At 39.8% G+C, this 14,739-nt stretch overlaps 1 protein-coding gene across 3 annotated transcripts in view; it reads right to left on the reverse strand.

Annotated features, from left to right (window-relative positions):
* LOC133399945 (ras-specific guanine nucleotide-releasing factor 2) overlaps positions 1-14,739 on the reverse strand; it is a 47,519-nt gene that overhangs the window by 28,980 nt on the left and 3,800 nt on the right. For all 3 annotated transcript variants that reach the window (XM_061672003.1, XM_061672001.1, XM_061672000.1), the window contains exons 2-5: positions 6,178-6,284; positions 3,968-4,115; positions 400-489; positions 176-312 (exon numbers count right to left, since the gene is read on the reverse strand). In XM_061672003.1, the coding sequence (XP_061527987.1) occupies positions 176-312; positions 400-489; positions 3,968-4,115; positions 6,178-6,284 (482 nt within the window). The remainder of the gene's footprint in view (positions 1-175; positions 313-399; positions 490-3,967; positions 4,116-6,177; positions 6,285-14,739) is intronic.

The following is a 14,739-nucleotide window of genomic DNA, read 5'->3' on the forward strand; positions in this document are numbered from 1 at the left end:
TGTTGTTTAATTATTCAATTGTGTACCACGGACAATTAATTGAGGCACGGCGTCTGTTGGACACCGGAATACATAATTCTAGGAAATACAGTGCACGATAACATTTTTCTTAATTAGCAGAGAGTCTCGCAAGTGAATGTTGCACCACAAAGCTTTTCAACATCCCCATGCATACTCTGTCTCTGCTTCCACCATGTTAAAGACAATCTGGTTCCTCTTTCTCATGCTCTCGGCGTGAGGAGAGCAGATGTAGTCCTGCACGATGATCTTCCACTTCCTGCGACAGAGCCAGCCCCGCATGAAACTCTGCACCTGAAATAATACAATCACACATAGAAGTTAACTTGGAGCAGCTTGAATGATGAAGACGTAAAACTACGTATAAAGGAAAACACTTACCTTCTTGATCTTTTTGATGTCCGGATCTTCTGTTTCATGGTTGACGTGGTAAGGCCTCATTCGCTCCTTGGTTTTGTTAAGAGCAATGATCTGCAAACACAAATCATATAATAGGAATAAAAACACACATAAATACAATGGACCCCAGCATACTCGTGGTTTGGCACCAATTGCCTGTATCTGCCTAATTGTAAGGTCACCTTTGTGGGGCAGAATACTGTCTGCCTTACTTTGTGCTTTTGTGTCTCTGGCACTATGTGATCAGAAAAACTAAATATGAAACATACAAATTTGAAATACAGTACATTTGCCTATGGAAAGAAGGGGTGCATGTTAACAGTTTCTGATCATCTGTTTTTTTGTTTGTTTTGTTTTTTAACTCTTCATGGTGCAGGTGAGGCTCTGCCTTCTCTGCCTCCCTTGATTGTGTGTGCCTGAATTGCACACACTAAGGCTGTTACCAAAATTCTGGCTATACAAATACAATTAGAAGGGCACATACAAGGTAAAAATAAATAAATTAATAAATAAATTCTCCGGGTACTCCAGTTTCCTCCCACCTCTCAAAACATGCATGGTAGATAAATTGAAGACTCTAAATTGTCTGCAAGTGTGAATGTGAGTGTGACTGATTGTTTTTCTATATGTGCCCTGCGATTGGCTGGCGACCAGTTCAGGGTGAAGTCCGCCTCTCGCCCAGAGTCAGCTGGGAAAGCGGTGTAGAAAATGCATGGATGGATGGATGTTATTTTATTGAATTTCTTTTGGGGGACCAAGCAAAGTGAAGGAAATCATCATCAGTCTCAGTAATTGGTCTTTGTCTGTTAGCAAAGTGTCAAAGGCTTTTTAAAGACTTGTGTTGACACCTCTTCTGTCTGTAGTATTTTAAAAACGGGACATTTCCAAGCAGAGGCCAAGCAAATTGATGCCTATCTTTCCAGATTTGAAATCCAAACGCTTACAAAGAACTGAGAACAACCGATTTCGTGTGGTAATTGTAAATTATTCCATTTTTTTCAGAGCAGCTAAAAGCTTTTGTTGTTGTTTTTTCTCAGCACCTGCTTCTGTGTGTAACATTGGTTGTTTTGCCTTACAGCCTTTTTGCATGAAACTAAACTTCATAAGCTAACAACCTGACACACTCGCAGTGGCAGCATGCAAATGGGTGCAAAGAGGAAGCTGCCAACTGTTGACAGTTACAGAGGCTAGCTGGTTTAATTATTCATAAACACATAGCACCTCACACACACACACACACACACACATACAAACACACGCACACACACACACGCAAGCAAGAATGTGTTTTTAATGAGATGGATTGCCGGCTGTACACAAATTATGTTTTTTCATGTGAGGCCCCATTACACGAGCAGATGTTCCCTTAGAAAAAAACAAAAAAAAGTATTTCGTTAGCATTTTGATGATCATGCAAAGGATCATGGCGAGATAACACCAAATTATCAAGGCACAATACCACATTGCGGTGGAGGTGTGAATTATGGAGATGATAACTGCCGGTTCCCTTTGGGGCCAATTGCTGCTTCGCCCAAAACCTCCAGCATGTTGACAGCAATTCTTCACAGCATTACATTATAACGCACATTATGGTATAATCTTTCACTTGGACAAGAATATTGTACAACCTGAGCCAGCTGGATAAGCAAGAATCAGCGGTGACGTTCCATTGGGGGCAAGTGAGGCAAATTCACACTGATGGACAATTTAGAATCGAGACGATTTAATCGAGACGCGTGTGCCATGAGAGAACATGCTGCGGGAAATTGTCCAATTTCAATTAATTTGTTTGAAAATTATTATTTATTAACTACAAACATATCTTTGTTTATTCTATCCCCTGTTATTCAGCTTTTGTGCTCAGACTGAAGCCCTGTATAATATAAATGTATTGCTTTGTGGCATATTGGTGCCAAGTAACTTGTTTTTAACCATTGAGCTTGTGGAAACAAATGACCGTAACCCACAAATTCTGCATAGCAACAGCAGCAGTTTTATCAGAACTGACCATTCATGACAATGCCACCATATGCTTATTTACTCTTTACTTGAGGAGAAATCATCACTATGGATTATTCTTTAAACCAATAATTACCTGTGGTTGGGTGATTATGTGACAGGAGTCAATCAAGATTAACAACGTAGCAAAGTTCACTAAAGCCTGCATGAGTTTGTGTGTGTGTGCGTGTGTGTGTGTGTGTGTGCGTGTGTGTGTGTGCGTGCGCGTGTGTGTGCGTGTGTGTGTGTCTTTGTAATAATTGTACATTTACAAAGATAATACTGTTCACTATCAGAAGGGATTATAATTGTATTTAATGTGCTCTTTGTGGTTGTTATACTTTTTTTTAAAAGAATCGTTCACTATTTACCAAAGTGCTGCTTATTGTGAAGTGAGTTCCCGTAATTTCTTGTGTATAATGCGCATTTCCCCCCCCAAAAAAATTGTTAAAAGTCAATAGTGCACATTATACATAAGTATAGGGGAAAATTGGAAAAAAAACAATAACACACGTTTTATAAATCTATGCCGCCATCTAGAGGTTATGAGAAAGGTGTACACTTTCTTTCCAATATGCCACCGTCACCTAGTGGTTATGAGAAAGGTGTACACTTTCATTCTACTATGCCAACGCCACCTAGAGGTTATGAAAAAAGTGTAGCCTACACTTTCATTCCAATATGACGGGTAGTGTAACTGCATATATATGTACAGTTGTACTTACAAGTTTACATACCTTGGCAGAATTTGTTAATTTTTATTGTTTTTTAAATACGATTGATGACTGCTCAACAACCATCATTAATTTCTTTATGGATATGTTTTGTTTAATGATAATGCTTTTCTGAAATGCTTCACAATTTAATTTGAATCCCATTAAAATAAAATTAAATGTGTTTCGCCAGGCCTTTCAAGATTTCTTTAAAGAATTGTACCCATCTTACAAATTCTGCCTGGGTAATCAAATGTATGAGCATGCCTGTGTGTTTTCTCATTTACTAAATAAAAGTAGAGCTGTGGATTTCAAAATAAGAGCAATTAAATCAAAATAAACTATTATGTGTTCAAATAAAGTGCTTAACTTCAAAATAATTATTTGAAAAAACTAACAAAATACAGATAATACTTCATGTTTTGATCATATGGGTAGAAGCAAAATCATGCATTGTAAAAATGCATCATACATTGGTAGAAGGGTTTTCCAGAATTTTGAGGTCAACTTTGGGGGTGCGTACTATACATGGGTGTGCATTATACACGAGAAATTACGGTAAGTTCACTTCCACCATACGGACCTCATATCTCAAGTTTACGCTCGCAAGTCAAAACAACAAGTCAGCAGAATGGCTGCTCATATCTTGGAAATCGGGTCACTTGTACTGTAATCTACAAACAAAATACTACAAAAACGAATGTCTCTCTGACAGTGTCAATCTAAACTGAATATTATTCCCTTTGTAAAGGAATTATGAGTGATGCAACTCTTGTATTAGATCTGAACAAATTCCACAGGTGTACCTAATAAAGTGTCTCTCGTGTGTTGCCAGATACCTCCGCTTTTAGTCTCTCGATCTCGGTGTCCTGGTCCTCCAGTTGTGTGCGTAGCTGATTGGCTGCCACCTTCTCAGTCTCCACTATCTGCACCAGGTGGATGTACTTCTGCATCAGCACCTCTCGCTCGATAATGATGTCAGAATAACTGAAAGGGGAGCAGTTGTCCTTTTAATAAATGATGTTGAAGAAATGTCAGCATGAGCGGCAAACTGTGACTGAGTGGTATACTGTACAAGCAATAATGTCCCAAAACATACAGATTAGTGCTGCAAACAATTATTTTAATAATTGATTAATCTGTCGATTATTTTTTTCTATTAATTGATTAATCAGATTTTTTTTAAATCCATTTAGTCAAAAACAAATTGACAATCCAGAAAATGCAAAAATGTATATTGATTATATGATTCAGTTACTGGTTTGGCTAATCGTAATGTCAGAAAATCGGCAAAAATGTTCATAATTGTTTTCCAAAGTAAAAGCAGAGGTTTGCAAATGTCTTGCAAATTTTGATTATGATAATCAGTGTTCTTTCATGGAGATCTACAGAAAACTGAGAATAATTAATGTTGAGAGGCTGCAGGTCAGTTGACGATTAATCGATCCATTGTTGCACCTCTAATACGGATGATATGAAATAAATTGAAGTTCGCCGTACTTCAATTGCGGTCACGGCAACATCTTAACATCGGATGTTTTGCTTAGCTTTATTTCCCTATGCAGTATTTGTTTTTCAAACACAATTAGCTAACTAAGTTTGTTTTGTCGAAAGAACTGAACTTTCTTCTGAACGATACAAAAATTTCTTTTTTTTCTCTCAAACATATTTCATCACTCTAATGGTTTTGCACCATGTGGTTTCTAATTTAAAAAAATGTCAGTATTGAATTTATAGTTCACCAGACAGGTGGATGTTAAATGTTCTTGAGTTAATGAATGGCGTTCTTAAGGGGGACACCACTCACAGACCCCCTGTGAAGTACTCGGCCTTGATATGTTTGCCGTAATTCCGTTCGCATAGTCTGACGCATACCGCTCTTTGCTGCTATTTATCATTCTCACACTGTATATCTATTTGAATCTTACAAGTCTTCTTCTTTGGAGTCAGCCAGTCCTAGCTCAAAGGTCTCTAGCGAAACATGAAGTTGGATATTTGTTTCTGAATACATTGTTCAGTACATATTAGAAGGTAATTGCTGAAAATATGTGCAAGGTCTGAGAACTATGTAGTACTCAATTGTGCAGATATAGCAACAAACTGTTTTGCACCACTTCAGTGTTTGGGGCATTGTTAAAATGGCCAGTGGCGCACTTGGGTGTCCAGCATGAGTCTTCCTCCACTATATAAAAACTTGGATGCCCTTCACTCGCATCAGCGGTGAACCGGCGCAAATGCAAGCTATTTAGGCCCACCGCACACCGAGCGACATGGCCGAAAGCTATCATTACCGTTTTCTTGCTTACGCCTCAACACCCCCCAAAATCCAAGAACTCGAGGTATATTTCCACAGTGGCACCTAAGCACCAAAGTCTGGTTAAGTAGATGCTGTGAAACTCTGAAATGATGTTGTTCAACCCTAGTAAATCTGCAAACAATGTGGAAGGTGACTGGGTAAAGGAGGGGTAAAGTATCATTTGTGGTTGCTTGACAAGCAGTCACTTTTTCCTGCTGAGGTCAGTCAGAAGAGTTAAATCAACTTCATCAATAGTCTAAAAGTCCTTTGTACTGTTCTTTGCTCTTCTTTTAATGAAAACATGTTGTCCTGCTCTGGTAAAACTGCTGCTATGACACACTCCATGCTAATCTCACCAGTGGGGGCTACATTGTATACAAGGCTGCATTCCAGAAAACTGAGAAGACAGACGCTATTCAGACTTCACTGAGATGAAGTAATCTGATATCACACAGCAATATCGCAATACAAAACTAATACTATCGTATTGTGATCATCTGACATTTTGTTATTGTATCACAACATTTCAAGGTGTGACATTGTCGGATATTTCAGACTTCAGAGCATTTTTTAACACATCACTTTCATCATCTAAACCACAACTCGAGGTGACATAGTTTTTCCTCAAATGGTCCTGATTGATGCTGTTTTTTTTTGTACTACCAACAATTAGATCAATGTGAACCTTGGCGGGATAGACTTGTAAGATCCATTAAATGTATTTAGAGATTCAGCTGCCGTGTCATTGTGTACCTGGCCTGCTGAATTGCCTCCACCCATTGGTCGCACTCGACTTCCTCCTCCGTCCGCAGCTCCAGAGGCTTCTGCCCATCATGGCCGAACACCACGAGGAAGTAGTGCTGCAGGTGCAAATGAAGGAGCAAGAGGGGCTTGTCAAACACACGACACTCGAAAATGCTCTCCTCGATTTTAGCAATAATCGGCGCATAAGCTACAGACATAATGAGTCATTGCCTTTCACTGGATTCGCTATTCACTCTTTCACAGCTGAGATTCATTCAAAAAAAAAACAAAAACAAAAACGAGAGGCCTTATGGGGTGAAGACGGCTTCAACAGATATAAAACGACAATAACATATATTCAGAATTATGGTAGGTTTCAGCAATCAGAAGCATGAGTTCTGACTGGAACTGGGGAAAAAAAAAAAAGCGAATTATTTTGGGACAAACTTCTGCCCTACTGGTTGCATTTGTCGAGGCAATTAATCAGTTGTGTTGTTTGTAGATGAGCTGAGTCGAGCACTCAACCACCTGCCACCACACACGCTTTTACATAACAATTTACGGTAAATGTATCATTTACTAGGGAAGAAATCAAATGTAGGAATCTTGCATACTACAGTATGTTAAAATTGAAATCTACAGTATAGCCTTAATGCATGGTCAAGGTATTGGATCCGACTTGATATTGACAGATACTCAAAATCAAGTGACTCGACTCGGACGCAATAAAAAATGTATTCTTATTGTGCTTGCATTTTTTTGTTGTTGTTTTTTTTGTGTGTTCAAATATATCTACAATGTATTTGATTAATACTTTTTTCAATGGCCTCTCTATATCACCTATAGCAGGTGGGTCTGGAGCATATAATCTGCGGTGAATTGGGAAGGTTCACCGTTAGATTAAAAACATTAAGCGCCACTGATTCTACTGAACAAATAATTCTATATCTAATCAATTGGCTGAAGGAGGCTTGCGTTTAACCGATAACGAAGCGCCACAATGGAAGCCAAAAAGGAGCCATTGCTGGAAAAGGCGACCGCATCACAGCGCAGATTTAATGGGAGAAAGTTGATCCAACACAGCGTGAAGCTAGAGCGGCTAGGTAGCCAGCAAGCTAAGTAGCAGCAGGCTAGCTGGAAAGGCAGTAGTTTAGTCCGGTCCGCGAGGATTTATGGCACAGACGTCCACAAAACAGGCACGGGATTCGCCCGTTGGCCAAGGTACAGCGAGGGATCCTGGTTTATGTAAGCCATTTTAACCTAAAAAGGAAAAGCAGCTAGAACGCGTCAGTCCAAATGTCCTAGCATACTCTCTTACCAGTTCAACAGTTTTTTGGAGAATCAATTGAGAGACTGGACACTGTATGTTTCCTTTAAAATTAATTAGCCCCCTCTCCCTCGTGTTCCTAGTCTTTAAAGTGTAAACTAGATGCACAGACACACGCCAACACATGCACTCACCTTGAGAACAGCACAAGCATTGTGTGAAGTGATAGAAGCTTTTATTCAAATAGCCATGTCCTGGGGCACTGGGTTAGCACAAGAGCTGCTATTTTCAGCTGGGCAAAAACACACACAAGACTGAGAGCACTGAGTGGACTCATGGGGTCGTTCTCTTCTCTTCCCTTCCTCTCTCTTTGCACTTCACCTCTCATCCCACTCTGCCTCCTCTCCAAACCCACTCCTCCTCCTCCTCCTCCTCCTCCCCCATCTCGGCATCCCCTCATGTTTTCATCGCTTTGTGTCTCAGTGAGGATTCAGTGAAGCACACGGAGTCCAGAGGAGGCACACACATTTGCCCCCCAGGAGGATGGACAGGCTCCAGCGCTAGAGAAGGGCTGGAGTCACCGAGGTTATCGGGACCAAAAAATAAAAAATTCAAAACAAATAAAAACATCACCATCTCCTTCCTCATATCCAAGCTTTATCTGTTTGTATTATTTTAAAAGCACCTGGCACTTTGAGTCACTGGCTGTCGGGACATTATTACATCAACGCTAATCCGTGCTGTAACAGCCTTTGACAGAGAGGCACCGAGGGATCCAGAGATGGAGTGAAGAAAGAGCTGTTACGTAATATTTCTTTAGCGTGTGCATGTTTCTCAATTGTGTCTAACAGGGTAGTGTTTCCATGGCAACGCCATATCGGACTCTTCTGCCCGGGTTTTGCGTTCCCGCTGTCGGCCGTGATGCCTCTTTGGCTTTTGAACTTTCTTTTTTTTTTTTTTAATTGATCCATCTCACAAGTTCAGAAACAAGAAGTTTGTGTTTACAAGAAGTTTGTGTTTACAGCAAATAGAATTATGTAAACACACAAACCGTCAGTAGAACATGACACATAGGGATGTAGAAAGTTGACGACTCCCCTGCGATTGGCTTGCGACCAGTTCAGGGCGTACGCTGCGTCTCGCTCAAAGTCAGCTGGGATTAGGCTCCAGTACACCCAGGAGCCCAATGAGGATAAGATAAGGTATAGAAAATGGATGGATGGAAGTTGACAACTCCCTATAAAATGCCAGGAAAAAATGGTAACATAAAAAAAATGAAGATACTGAAATTAAAAAAAACAATAACAGTGATGCTAATAATAATATTTTATTAAATAAATTATAATTCTTAATAACCTGTAATAAAATAATTTACTCATGAAAATCAAATTTAAAAAAAATTGTCCTGAGTAATTACCTGCCCAGAAATAAAATGACGTAAAATAAAAATTCCAAATGCTCATCTTGGTAGTCCGGAATTTACTTAATTTACTAGGGTTATTTTTTTCTCATGATTTTATTATTATTATTAGCATGATTATGGTAAAACATAAATTACTGGAATTAAAATTTTAGTTTACAAAAGGCATCAATCGGATCAAACTTTTAAAGGTATCAGCCAGAAGAGGGCTACTAAAGAACTTCTATTCCAATGTATTTACATACAGTAACATGTACATCAGTAATGTAAATGGATTATTATTATTATTATTATCATCATTAGGTACACAATCTACCGCAGGGGTTACCAACAGGGTGTAGCTCCCAAAGATCATATGAGTAGCCCATGAGCCAGTTCTAAAAATAGCTCACTCGTGATGGGACATTGTGATTTCCTAGGAATGTTGTAGAAGTGATCATTTGAAAATGTAAACACTTGTAGAGATTTATAGAAATGAAGTACTAATATTGATCTGTTTCCTAGCTTTTTATATGATTGTTGATCATTACTGTGAGAAATCATTAACATGATCAGTGACTTTGAATAAAGGTGGATCATTAATTATAAGGGTAGTTTCAAATGTATATCAAACTGGTAGCTCTCCCCGTTAGTACCAAAAGAAGTAGCTCTCAGTTTCAAAAAGGTTGGTGACCCCTGACCTAATGAGATCCATTAATATAAGAATGCTGTTTTGATTGACACTGTAGGTGAACCAGCATGTTTAACAAAATGTTTACTATTGTGTTTGTACAATAATTTGTTTGCCACTGCGTCACACTGACAGCAGTTGCTGATATTTTGAATCTCATTAACACTCCATATCATTTAAATATGAGACAGGTACTGCTCCTTAACAGCGTTCCCACACGCTCTCTTTCTCCCACATACACACTCATATTCTCAGCAGTCATTTCGGAATCACTCACATGCTCACTCTCCCATCATATCGGCTCCAATGTACCCTCCTAATCCCTCAAGGCTTCCACTGTACTGTAAGAAATTCCATGTAGACAAATACAGACACGGGGCTTGGAGAAACAAAGAAGCACTAGGAAGTATTCAAAGCTCGCTCACCTGAATCCAAATCCCGAGGAGCCGCTCTCAAAGAACACGAGGGAAATGAGTCCTGCACAATGAGGGGCGGCTAATTGTAATATTCCCAAATGATTGTGCACAAGGATTGAATAGGAAGCAACTGGAAAGCATTTCCAAGTTTTGGAGGAAACACCTATTTTTGTAATTAAAGGTTAAAGAATGAGCGATGGAACTGTGATGATGCATTCATTAGGGTGGGGGGGGGGTCCAGAAGTATTTATCTGTTATGAATATGTAGAAGCAGACATGACAGGATCGCTCCTGTGACATCGGGCGACTGGAATACACACCAATGACGCGAACATGCCGTCTGCTTTGCTATCTGTAATAAGTGGAGGACACATGATTTGTGTGTCGTACTATACATGGACAGTTCCACCACTTGTTCCCATTTTGTTCGAGAAATTTACTTTCTGATTTTTTGGATTCAGTCACAGTGGATCTTTTAAGTATACAGTATATACTGAACAAAATTATGATGTAGGCTTAAGAAATTCGCTAGAGAAATTAACACCATTTTTTAGCCGGGCGTTTTTTCACACATTCAGCGGACGTGCTCAGAGTGTTTGAGAGCAGAGACAACAGATTGATTTTTCATGATTGTGAAACCTCATTTTAAGAAACTTGGTAATTATTATTATTTTTTTTTTAAATCATTCAAATTTGGCAGGGTTGTAAATACTGTGGCGTGTCAAATTTAGAAAGAGAGGGTCACTGGCTGCTGGTATTGAACTGAAATGAAAAAGGAAAGGCAGAGAATGAGCACAATAATAGAAAATGACTGAATTTGTGGACTCAAAGAAAATCAGGTACATCCAGCTGTGCCTCTGTACATATCATCATTTGATAAGGTAGTAAAAAAGTAAGGACACAGGATAGCAAAACAAATATCTTTGGAGAACTTCTTCAACAAAGGGGGAAAAGCCAAATGATGAGACAGAAGAAGAAGAGCCTACAACTTCCTGGAAAGAGAAAGCAGATTCGTATTTCATTCAATTCAATTTCAGCCACGGACCTCTGTGATTTTTTGTGTGCGTCTGGTTATCATAAGCATGTTCACCAAATTTAGTGTTGATTGGTGACACTGGTGAAGGGGACCAATTTTTTTTTTTTTTTTCAAGGAACGCTACTGAATGAGTTTTGGGGGTTCGTGTTTGGAGCCCCTAAATGAATATACATGTTCACCAGGCTACATGTGCTTGCAAAAAATGATGAGTTTTCAGGCAACACGTTTGTCCAAAGTGGGCCTCTACACTGCCTGTTGCTCTGACCCTAGAAAAAAGACACAACATATATCAAAGCCACAATAAACACCATGCATACATGATATGCCTGTCTGGAAACAGATCTCATGACACTGCATTTTCCATAACAGCATTATATGTGTTGTTTCATGTTTAACCAGACTTTGAACTTGGAATATTCAAATAACACAATGCATGAATATATTACAAGTGTGAAATTGGTTTTGTACAGAGGAGGAAAGCCATGCGTGCCTCCAGGTGACGTGGCGTTATTGAATTTGACAAAAATCTCTTGCAGCAGGTAGAGTAAAAGCAATGTCTGATGCTTTCGTATGGATCGTGTGCATCACAATTGACTTCCTGTTACCTGAATTCCAATTGCACAGTCAAATATGAGCATCAAATATTTCGAACTAGTTTTTCAGTATGTTGCAATGCACTTCCACATCACTGTAAACTACCCTGTTGAGGGTCGGGCGAAAGGAAGACTCCGCCCCGGATTTTCATTCACACCGTCGCTGAGTGGTCTGCACGGAAGTCAGGCAAGTGTACAACTACACCATCAGTGACTTTTTGAAACCATCATAATATTTTAACTAATGTTAAACAACAGTTAGTGCCCACAAAGCAATTTGACTGGACAAGAGTCAGTGCATGAGTGATGACATACAGTAAAAAAAAATTTTAAAAAAAAACACTGGGACTGGAATGTTAGCGCTGACACTTTGCTAGTTAGCATCTACTGCTAACTGCTAACTCCTTGGCCAATATGTGTTGGTAAAGCCGCAAAACTGTTAAAATACAGTAAACAAGTCATAATTTGTTGTCGCTTATGACTGGTAACTCATAAATGGCGTTTGTAAAACTGTTGCAGAAAGTTTGGAGGTCGTGATGTCGTACTGCACATCATCTCAGGTGTGATTCGGCCGTCAACGTCATCATTCCCTCCAGTGTGATATTGCTTAAATGTACTATTAAAAAAAAAACATTGAGATATATTGCCTTAATTAAATTGAAAAATATGTTGTTGCGTTACAGATTTATGCGCTAAAAGCATAAATAAAAATCAAATGGCAGTTAGAAAGCTGATTGAGTCTCATGAATTTCCATACATGTTACATTGATGTTCTTCCACACAAATACTACCCTGTTCTCATCTCACTTCCATACATCTCATTTCCAACACAGCACCCGCCGACCATTAACAGTGTTCCACAAATTAGAGGCACAATTCAAGTCATTTGTAAAGATGTTAGGACTCACTGAGTGACTGTTCACTGTTGTTTTCCCCACCCACCAGTCTTCTGGATCCCACTCCCAATCTGCCCTTCTCATTCTCATTATCCGCTTTTCTTGTCTCAATCCCTGCTGGGCTCCCACAGGGCCAACAAATTCCAACTTTTTTATATACATATGTAGACGTCCATCCATCCGTCCATTTTCTGAGCCGTTTATCCTCACAAGGGTCGCAGGAGCGCTGGAGCCTATCCCAGCTATCATTGGGCAGGAGGCGGGGCAAACCCTGAACTGGTTGCCAGCCAATCGCAGGGCACATATTAACAAACAACCATTCGCACTCACATTCACACCTACGGACAATTTAGAGTCGTCAATTAACCTACCAAGCATGTCTTTGGGATGTGGGAGGAAACGTACAGATGAATAATTATTTTTTTTTGCCTAGTTTCTCCACCTTAATATTTACGATCATCTTCAAAGCTACCTCGCCCTGTGTGAAAACAACCACTCACACTCACATTCACGCCTATGGACCTAAGTACCTGTTGAGAGTTCTCAATGAATCACGGCTGGATGAATGGCGTGGGGAAAGCTGAGCTGAGCGAGAAGCGTTGGCAAATCGGGCTTGAAGGCTTGAGGTGTGATGCAGCGCTAGATTGGACTGGGGGTTGGAGACATTCTTTCTGTATGTGTATTGTGTATATGTGTTCCATGGGACAGAATCGGGCTGGTTTACTTTGAACTTTGCTAGTGGAATACTGCAAACCTCCTCTTTCAACTACAACCGCTTCATACATCAAAGAAGCTGTTTTGTCTGTTTGATTTGTGTTCTTGTGAATTGATTTCGTAAAAGTGGCCTCTTGTGAAGCAAATTTCTCGCATATTTGAGATCTGACAATAACATCCTATCGTATCAATCAATGTACATATCTACCTACCTACCTATCATGGAGATTAGGTAAATAAGATGAGCAGACGAGAACCAGTCATGTCACTTTACCCTCCACATACAAACTGAGTGTTTTCACTTCCAACAGCCAACCACTCCCTTTGAAGCCAACCACTACCTTTTCCCTCCTGCCCCTCCCTTGAAGATACACACCCCTGGTGAATGTCTCCCTCTTGTGGGTCACCACACTATCTATCTATCTATCTATCTATCTATCTGAGAGCTGTTTCTAATATGTTGAGCCTCGCATGTAGCTAACTAAATAATCAAACCTAAATATGAGAAAGGGCGTTCAGTATGACGTTGTCCACCTGCACATTCTACACAAGGCAACCACATAAAGTAAACATAGCATATTTGAGCACCTTGTATGTATCTGGTAATGAAGCCCCTGTGTTTATGCTCATTAAATGTTTTCATGAAGCATTTTCCCACATCTGAAACATGTTTTAATCTTGCGATGTTTGTCTATCACTTACAGGTGGATTGTAGGCATACAGTCTGCCGGCCATAAATTTCACATAGAAGATTTTTCTCTTACAGTGTAACAACAGAAGTGCCTAAATACACTGTAAATCTTTACTATGTTTGTTTTGCCTTTGTGTGGGCTTATTAGCTCAGCACAGACGCTTGACGATCCTAATAGCTGACACTACAATATACGACATGAAGACCTCGTGGGGTGTGCCACCTCTTCCATGTGTGGCTATCACAGATGCGAGCAATAACAATAACATCACTCCACACTATAGAGGCTCAATGCCCCAGAGCATTATCACCTGCTGTGTGAGTCTGTTTTTGAAGATTGCATGCACAACTCTTATTGTTACTGCATTCTATATGGCTGCCAGGCAATGATTCGTCCATAGTGTTGCAAAATATAATGATATATGCCATACAGTACGTGGTGGAGGCTGAACAATGTTTTTTGTTGACGACTGTAATGTGATGAAAGTCAAGTCAAAGTCAATTAATCGATCATTGATTGATTTTTTTTCTCCAATCTTTTTTGCCTTTTTTGTGTATATATCGGGAATCAGTACCGTACTGGTTCAAATGCGAAAAGGTACCCATTCCCATCGGTGTGTAGACAACTCCCGCGATCTAACTCTCACGAGTAAAACGAGGCGAAAGTTGGCTAAATGCTGCAGGATCTCTTTGTAGATGTGCTGGTTGGTCAGTCTGGCCCACATTGGAAGTGAAACTTCATTGTTTGTAGTTTGGGTTTTAAATATATCTTCTGTGAAAGCAGTCCTCGAACTTTTCCGACACAGCTCGCACCTACAGCATTGACATTACAATTTGGGTGTGTCAGCCCGCCTTCTCCACTGCATGG

The sequence above is a fragment of the Phycodurus eques genome, chromosome 3 (assembly GCF_024500275.1).
Source record: "Phycodurus eques isolate BA_2022a chromosome 3, UOR_Pequ_1.1, whole genome shotgun sequence".
NCBI lineage: Eukaryota > Metazoa > Chordata > Actinopteri > Syngnathiformes > Syngnathidae > Phycodurus > Phycodurus eques.